This window comes from Diorhabda carinulata, chromosome 7 (genome assembly GCF_026250575.1).
Source record: "Diorhabda carinulata isolate Delta chromosome 7, icDioCari1.1, whole genome shotgun sequence".
Lineage (NCBI taxonomy): Eukaryota > Metazoa > Arthropoda > Insecta > Coleoptera > Chrysomelidae > Diorhabda > Diorhabda carinulata.
The window spans coordinates 19,048,085-19,061,614 of NC_079466.1; the positions used below are offsets into that span (position 1 = coordinate 19,048,085).

Genomic DNA, 13,530 nt, shown 5'->3' on the forward strand with positions numbered 1-13,530 from the left:
ATAAAATAAGATTTGAATTTATTTTTACTTATAATTTATATTTAATTTGATACTAATATATTACATTTAAAAGGGTTCGAGCTGATTTTGATTTCCTAAGTGGGCCCGGGCCGATTTTCGTCCCAGGCCCCACTACTTCTTAATCCAACGCTGAATTTATTATGCAGTGTTGTAGCTTTATCACTCAATTAACTTGAGCTTAGTTTGAAAAACAAAATTATTTTTTTTATTCACTATACAACAAACTATCTGTTTCTGATAAGCTTTTATTTGTGATTTATTTCAGGTTTAATTTTTACATAAAATCCCCGTCTTCTTTTAAATCAGAAACTTACTCAAAGATAAATGCAAACGGCGAAGCTAGCGCCATCTACCAAATGTTTCCATCACAATTTTTCCTTGTAATTCTATAATAAAACATTTTTTTTCAATCTTCATACATTATTATTAAAAAATAATAAACAGTTGTGTATAATTACTCTTCAAGTAAGATTTTTGTTCTAAATTGGTAAAATTACACATAGTCTTAGTAAATTTTCTCAATTGTTTGAGTAAATCACTCAAATTGTGTTATAATTTGAGTACACACACTGATTAGTAATTTTAGCCATCATATGTTTCGCAAACGATGGCAATTCTACAAAAAAATTTTAGTAAATGTTTCTTTCGCGTTCTACCAAAATCTAAAGAGTGGAAACTTGCACCGCACCGTATCGAAAACTAGGGTTGTTATGTTCCGAAGTGTTTCAATTTATATTATATCTTAAACAGCAACCTACAATGTTTTATTCATTCATTAAATGCAATCTTATGATTTCAAATAAATTCTTATATAAATTTAAAGTTAAATACATGCAATCTTGCAACCTCATGTTAATTCTTGCCTAAATAAACACGGAGCAAGAGTGTGTTTTCCACGTAAAACATATTGAATAATCATAAAATTTTACTACAGCTACAACTTCAGCAGTAGAGTAGAATGTAGAAAAGAAACAAATTACCGTTTGTACTTCCTTGGTATACTACATTTTGATTTGAAAATTTTGGTTTAACTGTTCATATTTCAAGCTTAGGAATCCCTGTATGTATTGGAAGTGAACAATTTTAACGTCAGTACTAAAATTTTACAACCAAGACTTTATTTAAAAGATTATAAAATATCCAATTTCAATATCAAATTTGTTTCAGGTGTGTGGATAAGATGTAAAAGAGCCTAAGCGAAATCCATGATGCGTTCTGTGTCAACCAAACCGGATATCAAATTATTGAAAACGACGAAAAAACTGCAAGTTTCGAAGAAAAATCACATTTCTGATCTTCGAACCCCTATACGCGATACTATATCAGAAACTATATCTTTCGTAATCAAAGGAAAACTAACACCTATAAAACCTTTCTTATTAGATAAGAGAAATGATTTGACAGTTAAGAAAAATGTTACTAAAATTCCGAAAGTTTTAAAGAAATCTGAGGATAATCTCCTACATTTAAGAAAACTGAAAGAGAAAAATGTGAAACTTAATTCCAAAGTTCAAGCAAAAACTTGCAAAACATTAAGTGCCGAGAGTAGTTGTAAAAAGAAGTTTGACAAATCGCCAGCTAAAACAATTTCTCCAAATAAAGTGAAACTTGTAAATTTATCAAAATTAGCTAAGAAGAATCGTGATCTAAATGAGAAACCAAAGAAAAATGTAAAATCTGTAGTTACGACAAAATCAGCAAAATGTATTCCCAACAAACCAAGTAAAAACTTGCCTTTAAAAGCAAACACTTCAGAAGAAATTCCAGAAGCTGCAACTTTAATCGATGAGGATGAAATTAAAAAACAGCAAACAATTGAACAGTTATTGAAACAAGTCAATGAGGAAATTAAATCAAAGGAAAGTCGAATTTCAAAAAAGACAAATAAAATAAAAAAACGGAAAAAAGTTGTTGGTGGTACAATTGAAGAAAAAGTACCAGCTAAACCTGTGCAAAATCCGGCTTCAGATTTAGCAAATATTATAAAACCGGAAGTAATTGAATCAACTGAAAATTCTGAAATAAAAATTGACAATGAACAATCTAAAATACCTGAAGATACTAAAAATGAAACTGTGTCGAATAAAGAAGTCGATTTAGAAAGTAAAGAAATAAAAGCTGAATTGCTGGTCGAAGAAAGAGAACAGACATTAAAGAAGAAAAAATACGTAAAATTAAAATCAAAACCAAAGATAACGGTTATTAAAAAGAGGGTATCTTCCAAAAGCAAAAGTAGAGCAGACGAGCAAATTTGCAAAACAAAACTTTTTAAATTTTGGAACGGCCCAAAAAGACACAGAGTCGCTTCCCTAAACGCTTTAGCAAAAGTTCATTGTCTTTACGAGAATGAAACAAGAGCAACTATTTTAGACGTAATCGACGAATCAAATAAAACAGCTTATAATCCTAAAAGAGATACATCAAAAAATAAATCCAATAAACTTGAGCAAGTTGTTAAAAATGAAGATCTTAGCGAAGATAGTTCGCCTCCTCCCACTAGAATATTGCGATCGGTGCCCGGGTTGAGAGCTATTGGAAAACATTGGGACATGCACGATACAACTAGTTCAGATGAGGAAGATCACGTTAATTACACCGTTAAATCACCTACTCCCGAAAAAGTGTCACAGCCCAAAGTTAAAATAAAAAAAGAAGTCGTTGAAAGAAAACGGAGAAGCAACGAAATAGTTATGGATCTGAAAGACATGGTTGTTCGTAAAAGAATGGCCAGTCTAAACGCGAGCGCGATTTTAGCCGCTAGTTATTCCGCGGAAAAAAGACACAACAGATCGAAATATTCAAACGATGACACTTCTTCTTGCTCCAGCCATTCTTCCGAAGAATATTTCGCGGCTTTAGATAAAGACATTAAAATAGAAGAGGAAGATAAAAAAGAAGACGAACCGGAATTGATTGAAGTGCGTGCGACCCCGAATAAAAAAGTGGCGGTTATTTTAAATCAAGATACCGACGTGACTATTACCGGTGTTTACGTGAACAGTACTACTAGATCTACCCATCACGAAGGGTACTGCAGTATAGCGGGCATGCAGTATAGAATTTCTGCTACTAGTCATACGCAGACAGCTGCAACAGCCGTTTCTACAGAAGCTCTTCTACAATCTTCTTCCAACAGTGTACCAGATAATGTAAGTTGTATCATTATTCATTTTCTAATATATTCTTATCGGTTTAACTCAACCACGTTCGTTCCGATTGTCGCATTTCTAATAATTGTTACTTAAATTGTACTTTGTTGGGCATATTGATATAATCCAAGATTCGGCTGCAGGAAATTACATTTTTTCAGTCCACCCTTTTCCTTAAGAGATTGTTACTAAAATTTATTTATTTTTGTCTACAAATACTATTTTATTTTTTCAATATTAGTTACATCACATAGTGCTTCTCTTCTTAAGAGACTGCTTAGTACGTCTGTTAGGTTTGTCGAATGGTTGTTCCATCTTAGACAAAATTGCTGATCCATCGTCGACTTTTAACCTTTTTGCCCTGTTTATGACATTACAACGCCTATCCCAATATGTCGAGGAAACAAAACAATCAGCTGACTATACTATAGTGTATTATTATACGTCAGTTGGCGCCTCGAACATGAAAATAAATTTATGTTTTCAGTGATTTCCTTTCAAATAAAAATTTTATTGATGATAGCTTATACGTAGATGTGAATAAAAAGCTGATACTTTGGAAGTTATTACGTAGGAGTTAAGCGGAAGCATCTATTACATCAGTTGACCAGATTCTCCTCGATTTCACTACTAGGTGATTTTTTTTTATCACAGCAGTATATAATAACAATCAGCTTACAAATTTGCAGCTGGGAGGAAATGACTGAATTTCTTTTCCTTTCTTCGTGCGTGGGAGACTACTGCTGCTCTGCTGCTCTGATGCATCTCACCAATTAACTTTCGAAAGAAAATAATTAACCGAATTTTCACCTGGCTCCCGTACTATTTAAGAATTTTTTTAAATTGGCTGTGATTAAATTTTTTTGCTCCGTTTTCGTAACTTTCCATTTCCATGTTTTGGATATAAATTTCAATGCACCCAGAGCTCTCTTTTATTACAATACTAAAGCAAAAAAATTTCATCAATACATGCGGCGTAGGTCGCACTTAACAGCAGTATGCTCTTAATTTTTGCTATTTTATTCCATCTGATTTTCCATCGTTGTCATATTATTCCCAATATCCTATTTTAAAGAAATTCCAATTTCAGTGTCAACGGCAATCTTTTTTATTAATAAGATATCGGCAGAAACCTTGTCCGTGTTGGCAGAAATATCATTTTTCAACCTACTCGTCCGTATTAGTAGACTTTGACGGGAATGAAGTGGTTTTCCATTGCCACTTTCAATCTCTCTAGTGATTCACTCTTCTTTCCGGATGTTTTCAACTCGCTATTTTTCAATTGAGCCTTTAGTTCCGTCACTTATTCTTTCAACCGTTTCACGTACTTATTTATTTTTTCATATTACTGCATACGTCACATCATTGCTTTGTTTTTTTCTTTATGATTTATAATTTTTAAATTTATAAATGAGAGAAATAACTTCAAATGTTTTCTTATTTCTAATTTATTTATTGATATGAGTTGTCGTTTATTGCTCTATTTTAGATACTAAACTATATTGACTCTTTTTCAGTTATATCGTATCTCTGATTTCGTAACCAATGTCAATATATTACCTATCAATTATTGCCAAATCTTTAACTCCTCTCAAAATTCGCTATTATCTATTATCTTGATTAACAAATATATCATATTAGCAGCCATATTCGCAGAAGACGCCGTCATGTTAGTATCACACAAAAACCTTTATGTACTACAGCTTCACCTCAATAATGGACAAAACTGATTAAAGAAATGGTTAATTAAGTATAAACGATTAGAATGTACTACAAGACGATGTCAAATATGTATCTAGACATTCACATAGATAAGCGCCCAACCTATAGGAACTACATCTGTACCAAACGCAAACAATTGGGTTTGATCTAACTCGAAAACCGAGTACCTTCAACGTTGATTGGAAAGTGTCCGAAGTGTTTTGATTGTTGTTCACTTGAAACTAACTTTATTTTCAATTTGATTCAATCAACAATCAAATATGGTAAATCCTAATTTTATACTATTATTATTTATTGTGAAATATCTTTTTCGTGGTTGAAAGAAAATTGATTAATTTCAGTGGAAAAAATGTCAATCCTAAACGTATAATATATATTTTAAAAGGCTTAATACCAACCCTAGGGTAATTCAGGGTGATATGGAAGTCTTTTAAGATAACCAGTTTAAAAATTCTAACTCTTACAGAGAGATCGAAAACGCGACTACGTGATTGCACGTGTTTGTACTTTTTAGGTTAATATATTTTATGTGTTTCATTAAAATTTCAACTATAAAAAATGATGTTTGTTTTTGTCTGTTTGAACGTGTTTGTTTACAATATCGGTGAACTTACTTTTCTTTAAAGAAGTTTCAAGCTTCCATATTCTTGTCGAAAAATGTTTCTTCATAAAAGCCACATGTTTACATATTGATGATAATGAAAATTTCACCCACCTACTTAAATATTTACTCATGATAATAGGTATTATGTAAATACCCTGAATACTATTTGGAAACTGTTTATGATAACATTATTTTTAAATATTAAATATACGAGGTATGACATCTTAGTTTAAGTATAACTGACAAACCGCCAACATTCCAGCGTATTTGATTGAACTAAGCGGTTCGAAAATCACTCAAAGGAACTTATCATAGTGGTTCTAAACAGAAAAAACCTTCAGACATTCACCAAGGATGTTCTGAATCGTGGGAACAACATTGAATTGTTGTGTAAAGTTGAAGGGAGACAATTGCAAAAGTTGATAATAAATTTTCTGTGACACTTTTTTATTCTTTTATCAAGACAAATCTCTGAACTTCTTTCCCACTCCTTGCCCGTAATGCTTTCAAAAATCGCTAAGTATTTTATTAAAAACAAGCGAGTAATTTTGAATCAATCTTTGACGAGAAGCATTTTTGGCTGTCTTCCTCGAATCTTTTTTTGCTGTATTATCAGTAAATGAACATTTAAATTTTTATAATTAGGAAAGTGTCACCGAAAAAAAATCTGTACCTGAAATATCTTCGTTGTACTCCGCTATGCTGGTGACAGCTGTAGAAACTTGGTCATCTTCGAATCATTTGAAAATACATTTGTTTTCTTTTTCTTCCCAACTCAGTGAAACCGAAATATTAATTATTCTTTTGAAAATGATCAAAGGAAGGAGCGAAAAGTTAAGTTATATATATATATATATATATATATATATATATATATATATATATATATATTTAACATAAGAATGTGATATTTCATTTCATCGAAGTTTAATTATTTCATCCAAATAACCTACGAACCGAAGAAATTAGAAATAACTTCATATATCATCAATATACAACATCTGCTTGCTTTCCTACACACCCTGTAACCGCTATCGTCACTAATATACCCGAAAATGATTGATCTCATATTAGTATGTATGAAAGGTTAGAATGTGGTTACCTTTTGTTGTTTTCTTCTTAACTTAGTGTCTTTCAGGAATTAATAATTGGTGAATTAACTAAGTGTGTTTTAATGAGTTACCAAAGTTACTTGTCACAATCCACCTTCATTTTCTCTACTTCTTTCAATACCTGACATTCCAAGTGTCGTCCCCTTTTCATACTCTTTGTATACCTCAATTTACTAGCGCCCAATATGTTCTCCGTTAAAGAGCCATCTAGAGTCGTAAAATGTGCAGTCTCATATTCTTTCGAGGTTGTGATTCTTCCATATCTCAGGCCATGCCACAATATACAATCATTTTCTTCCGAAGTCTGCGATGCATCTTTTTCACATGCATGTGTAGTCGTCACCCTTCACTTTACAATTATTTTTAACCGCCAACAGGAAAATATCGGCATTGAAGTTTTTGAAAGAATGTTATGCTTTAGGTTTACTAAAAATATCTTTGCTTTTATCAATTTTAATCTAGTACCAATCGATGACGGATCTTAATTGCGATGGTGTAGCCAATTTTCACATTATACAGAATGAATAGTTTCTTCAGTTTCATATGTTAGAGCCTAAAATTTTTTTGTAATTCGATTGTATAATTCGACCTTTCTCCACACATATATTCCTCGTTTTACTTGAATATAGCCTAATGCAGAGTCGCATAAGTTTTTCCTTCCAGATTTATAATAAACAATCTCATAAAAGAAATTGTTATATAAATCGATATCTACTTCATTATCAAAAATGTTTGTGTTTTGTCAAAATTCACGGAAATGAATTTAGACATAATAAACTTGAAAAAAATATTATTATATAGCATTTTATTACTTACAAGACATATAATATAGACAATAATATCTCAAAATTATTTATTGGTTATGTTTTAGTAAGTAGGTAGAGCTAACTGAAATATGAGATATATTATAATACATAATGCATAGTAATTACCTTGCAGCGTTTACTACTTTGACCCCAGCCAATGTGAACTGTTAATTAGATGCAAAATATGCAGTCATCATGGATGCATCTACTTTCGGTAGATTGTCTGATTGTACTTTTACAAAACCACTTTCAGTCATAGATGAATATTAATGTCTGAATAACAATGAGACACAAAAATATTCAGGATTTTTACTACAAATACAATCAAAACCGTGTTATAGTCCAGTGAAATATTGTATCACCTCAGAATTCCATCAAGACGCAGGAATTTGCATGAATTTTCTATTTACCCTTCAAAATCTACCCTATGCCAATATGTGCAAATTATTGTAAGGGGTGAAAACTAGCACATATTGTGAAAATTCAATAAAAAAATCATTTTGAAATTTAAAAAACATTTTTAGGATTAAAATGAAGGTCGCATTATGTTATTTTATGATCTTTTAGGCTAAAAATGTTCGGAATATATTTAACCCTTTATTTTTAAATGGGAAATGGGCTTCAAAACGGTACCAGTCACATGCTACAGTGAACTTTAAAAGATTATATCTATAAAAATATAAAAAAAACAAAATTTTCATTCAAAAAAACCAATTTTATGTCCTTTAGCAGTTCTAAACCATCCATTGCAAATTTATAACATTTTATCTCAATTAGGTTGGCAATATCAATGGTAGACATGATATTTTTTTGGATGAATTGAATGGACTCTATCTTATTTTCGTCATAACTCCATTATTTTATGTATTACAGTCTTATAAAGTCTCTTTTGAGTGGTTTTTCGAAATTCTTCAAAAAAGATTCAATAAATTTATCTCGAAAAATTGACCGTTTTCCAGTTATTCAATTTTTCAAAATCTTCGGTTCACTAAATAAGTTCCACCTTTAATAAATCATAATTCGGTTCGTATTGGGTCTATAACAAAAAAAAACATCCTTTTTTTTCTTTGAAAGCTAAATTTAATCTTTATATAGTTTTTTCGATAAAATCTGAAGTTGTTGAGTTATTTGTGAAAAATCGATAAACAATATGCTTTTCTTATAATAAATATTCAAAATTTCATTCACGAATAAGTCAAACAGTATTGATTTTTCGAAAACAAAAAAATTACTACTATCTAGTTGAGGTGGTATTCACCCCCAAAGTAAAAGCACATATTGGCATAAGATAGACTTTGCTTTTTAAGATATTGCTAAAATTTCAAGCAAATAGATGCTTCTTGTTGGAAATCTAAGGTAAAAACCGTTGTTCACTGGACTATTTGTACGTCGATAAATCCAGCACGTTCTTCGGCGATCAAATTTAAATTTCGATCGGTCATTTTGCACTCTTTAGTGATCATGTTATACAATTAAGAATAAATTAAATTGGAAAATAATGATTTTATGATAATATTGCGACTAAAATATTTCCGAGAAAAAATAATTAAGTGGAGTTAAACCACATGCATATTCCCTATTGTATTTGTTCACAATATACTTTAAGCGCTCGACACACATGGACAAAGTTGTTGCTTCGACAGGTCTACTGCTTTGTGAATTAACACATTTGCAATATATTGTTTAGTATTCTTCAAACAACGTAGACCTCTGAGGATACAAGAAAATCGAAAAGTCATAAGCATGCGGCAAAAATAATTATCCAATGAGTTACAAGCGAAACAAATTTTGCATATCGTTACTAACGGTACCAAAATGGATAAAATACGAAACTAAATGGAGCAATTTTATGAATTATCTCAATTTTTTTGTTTTATATGATTTGAAGAAATAGTCCGGGAAGTGATATAGTACGGAACGAGACAGATGTTTATGGACGAGGGGACGGAGAAGCCGAGTCAAGAATATCTAATCGAGTACCGTAATAATAACTTCACGAAGTACATCGTATTATGTTTGTTTCAAATTGTTTTCAGTTTTAAATAAAAACCAAAATTATATTAAAATATGAAATGTTATATTTGACAATTTAACTGAAAAATAACTTCTTTGATTATTCTCTTATTATTTAAAAAAAATAAAAATTAACAGAAGTCGCTAAGGTAAAATTGTAATTATTAATTATTTCAAACGGGATGGGGAGAATTTAAAAGTACTCTAAAGTACAAGGATACCGTGGAGTGCCATTTTCCGGACTCAAATTAGTCCTGTAAAGTCGACTTTACAGTACATTATGTTAGTAGAAGTAGAAGGCTATCATTATTTTTGAGCCAAGATTCTTGCACTGCCAAGAGGTTAGCCAAGGCTGCACAAACTGGGCGAAACATATAACGGGTCTTCTGCTCCAAGTGACATATACTATTTTTCTTCAAGCGGAGGTGTACGTTGAAATTCTTCTTCTTGAGACATTTTTACAATATTCTTTTCAAATAATATCTATATTATTTTCGGCAACACAGATCGTCGAAATAACCCATTCTTTTACTAGTAAAATAATGAACGCTCATTATTGTACTAGTAACAAAATAATGAAATACGATAGCAACGTCTTATTATGGCCGTTGTAATCAAGTAGGCAGAAACTGTCATTTAATTTGACGTTTGTCAGCTTTGAAAAGTGTATTGTAAAAATGTTTCAACAAGAAGAATTTCAACGTACACCTCCGCTTGAAGAAAAAATAGTATATGTCACTTGAAGCAGAATACCCATTATATGTTTCGCCCAGTTTGTACAGCCTCGGCTAACCTCTTGGCAGTGCAAGAATCTTGGCTCAACAATAATGCAATAGCGGCAAATGTATCTAATTCTTTCAATTTTTTTGTTAAGACTGCGTCTTCAGTCTTTTAGATACAAATACGTGCAAACCTCCTTCAACGAACTCCGAGTCGCTACTAATATGGGTAATAATAACCTGTCGATAAACCATCTACAAAAGCTTTATGTTTACTTTTCAGTTTTAAATCTTACCAAATTTCAGTCAATCATGTAGTCATTGATTCTATCAGGTTTCATCTACATAATATATTTTTTAACCTCTCTTTGAAACTCTGCTATTTGTACTAAACTACCTGAACATATAGTTTTTAGAAAGTAAGTAAAAGGAGAAGGTTTCTGTAAATTTGTGATAGATTAAACAGTTTTTGTATAACCCACTTTTTTATTAATGAATATTGAATTTCTCTTTAACCGGACTTAATAGCAGGGCTCACTGCAGGGACTTCTTTAAAAGATTAAAAATTTTGACTCTTCCTTATTCATCTTTGAATCCGTTTGTATAATTCGTAAGCACGCTTCTCCAATTTCAGAAAGATAGTTGCACGGCTGTCCACTTAAGAACGCGGAACACGACCTTTACCTACCTACTCCGCGTTCAAAATTAGTTGAGGGCTCAATATTTTACAATGCAAAAAAATGCACAATCACTGGTCAACTGAAATCAAATCGATATCATCTTTTCCCGCATTCTGCAATAATTTGAAGGCAAATTTACTGGAAAGTGTCTTCTACTCTGTAGACGACTTCTATCCTAATAATAATATTTAATTCCGGGCATGCTGCATACTGGTTTAATTTTGCTATGTACTTATATACTAATTATTACCTATAATTTTGTTACTCACTGTGGTTTTCATCTGTATATTGAAATTTATTTGTATATTTATTTAGTTAAATTTCTTATTTCTTAGACTTTTTGATATGTTTATGTTTCTAAATGTTCTGTTTTTTAGTTTTTACAAGTTTTTGTCTACAATTTTTTGACAGAAGCATTTCTCTGCGTGTTTCTCTCTTGTTGTCGGTATTGAAAAAAGAACTGTTTGGTACAGGGTCAACATCTAATTTGATTGGCCTATAAACTCGCTCTACATTATGAGTCTTTGCAGTTGTGGAATTCAATTATAATTCATTTGTCCAATTTACGATAAGTTTCACAGTGCACGTAACGCAAGAATATGGAGAATATGTTGTATCATATCAAACAAATCTTTTGCGCGTTCACAAGTTCTTAGGTGCATTGTAAAAACCGACAAAAACTGATTAACAAAGTGCGAACGTAATAGAATATTTATATCGATCCCACATTCGTTCCCGTGTACCTAGAAAGCCTTTTAGCTAAGCCGCATTCGCGTGCCAAGGCGTGGAGCACCCGCGAAGCATGTGGATCCGATTCGCATATTCTTCGTGGCTCATTCCCCGAAAATTGTCCGTTTTTGACTCGCGATAAAAGGCTCGCAGGCGCTACACGCGCGCGAACTCAACAAGACTCCACATTCGCGGGTTGGTCAGTCGCTCAGTAGCAATTGCTACGGATGATTGTGTTTTCGACACCACGATTTTCCATATAAAATGAGTACCGTGTAGAATAATGTTTTAGAACTCTCATTTATCAAATGTTTTCGTACTGAGTCGGTATTGTTAGACGTTAATTTGAAAAACTATTAAAATGAATTGAAACAGCACGATGCTTGGATGCGGATACCCATATAGGGCTTTACGATGGGCCCAGACTTGGGTCAAGTATGTACAACTCTGTCCCTAGCTTGGAAGCCGTTATTGGCCCAGACTTGGTGGGACTCTGGGATGATAACAATGTCCCTCGCTTGGTTTGCAAGCCTGGACCAGGCCTGGTTGCCTAGATAAACCCAAGACTGGTCTGCAGCCGTGGACTAGGCTGGTTGCTTGTAAACATGTACATAAAAATATTAGGTAATGATTAAACATATAAATAAATGATACTATTTTTTATTATTCTATGTTTTATTGTCTTTTATTCATAAAAAAATTAATACATAATGTTAAGATATCAATTATGGATAATATATTAGCGCAAGAGCTCTGCCAAGCCTGGCTGACTATAGAATGGCCGAGGTCGGATTACTCAGAATTCTGCCAAGCCTGATTGACTATAGGATGGCCAATGTCCTGTTAACCTGAGTTCAACCAGGTTTCGGTGAATATGGGATGGCCTAGGTAAAGTTACATAGAGTTCAGCCAGGCTTAGCTGACTAGAATGGCCGGGGCTAAGTTATCCAGACTTCAACCAGGCTTGGGCCATTATTAGTTTGCCAGGACAGAGTTTCCCAGCGCTGGCCCAATCTAAGCCTCGTCGATTAAGTCTGGGGGCTCCTAGATGGGTAAGTCCTGGGAAGAAAATACCAATAGATGAATTTAAAAAGAAAACAATCGCTCATGTCAAGTTATAGGAGCTACAAGGGGAAAGCTAAGAACTCTGTTCAATCGAGAGCTGGTGCCGATGAGATATATCAGCCCATTTGGTTTACTTACGAAGCAATGAATGCTTTTTTGGGAGATACGCTAACGTGAAAGAAAACAGGGAAAATTACAAGACGTTTATACGCGTCAAGAACGCGAACTATACTGTGAGTTCGGTGCGAACCTGCGAGCGTAGACTGTTGGTAATGTTATGAGCGATTCGCGTGTGGAGGGGCCATTAGGAACAATTCAGAGGAACGCTTACACAACAATCGCTTTTTCGTACAAAATATTTCGTTTGTAAAATTATACAGAATAAATTACTGTAAATATGCCATTAATTCGAACTTTAATGTAAAGTTAGAAATGTTTCGTTTTAGCGGGAAACTTCAAAGGCAAACATAAGCTACGTTCGAATTCCAAGCAGACCCAGGCGTCTTTTTAATAAGTTTTAAAGACATCGTGGTACATTAAGCTCATGCGAAGACCAAAAATATATCGACAGATAAAACTATTTGGCAATATATAATAACCAGTATTTTTTCGAACGATTTCGAATTACTAAGCCCACGTTTGCGACATTTTTTAATAAAATTCGGTATTAATCGAATAGCCAATTTTCCGTTAATGATTAATTGATTGCACCTTAATTCAGTTACCAGGCGGCGAAGACGCAGAACTTTTTACGAGCCGAAAAGGCTTATTTGCATTATACGTACAAAATACATCTGATGCTTAGCTTCGGATTTGTAACATTGTAACTCGTTTACGACCTGACAATATTCAATAACAATGCTTTTAGTAGGTGACGGCAAAGATATTTCATTTGATAAACGTGAGTACA

The 13,530-nt window shown here is 32.7% G+C and overlaps 1 protein-coding gene across 2 annotated transcripts in view; it reads left to right on the forward strand.

Annotated features, from left to right (window-relative positions):
* LOC130896350 (uncharacterized) overlaps positions 1–13,530 on the forward strand; it is a 207,387-nt gene that overhangs the window by 14,928 nt on the left and 178,929 nt on the right. For both annotated transcript variants that reach the window (XM_057804365.1, XM_057804366.1), the window contains exon 2: positions 1,189–3,170. In XM_057804365.1, coding sequence (XP_057660348.1) covers positions 1,227–3,170 — 1,944 coding nt within the window. In that variant the 5' untranslated portion in view covers positions 1,189–1,226. The remainder of the gene's footprint in view (positions 1–1,188; positions 3,171–13,530) is intronic.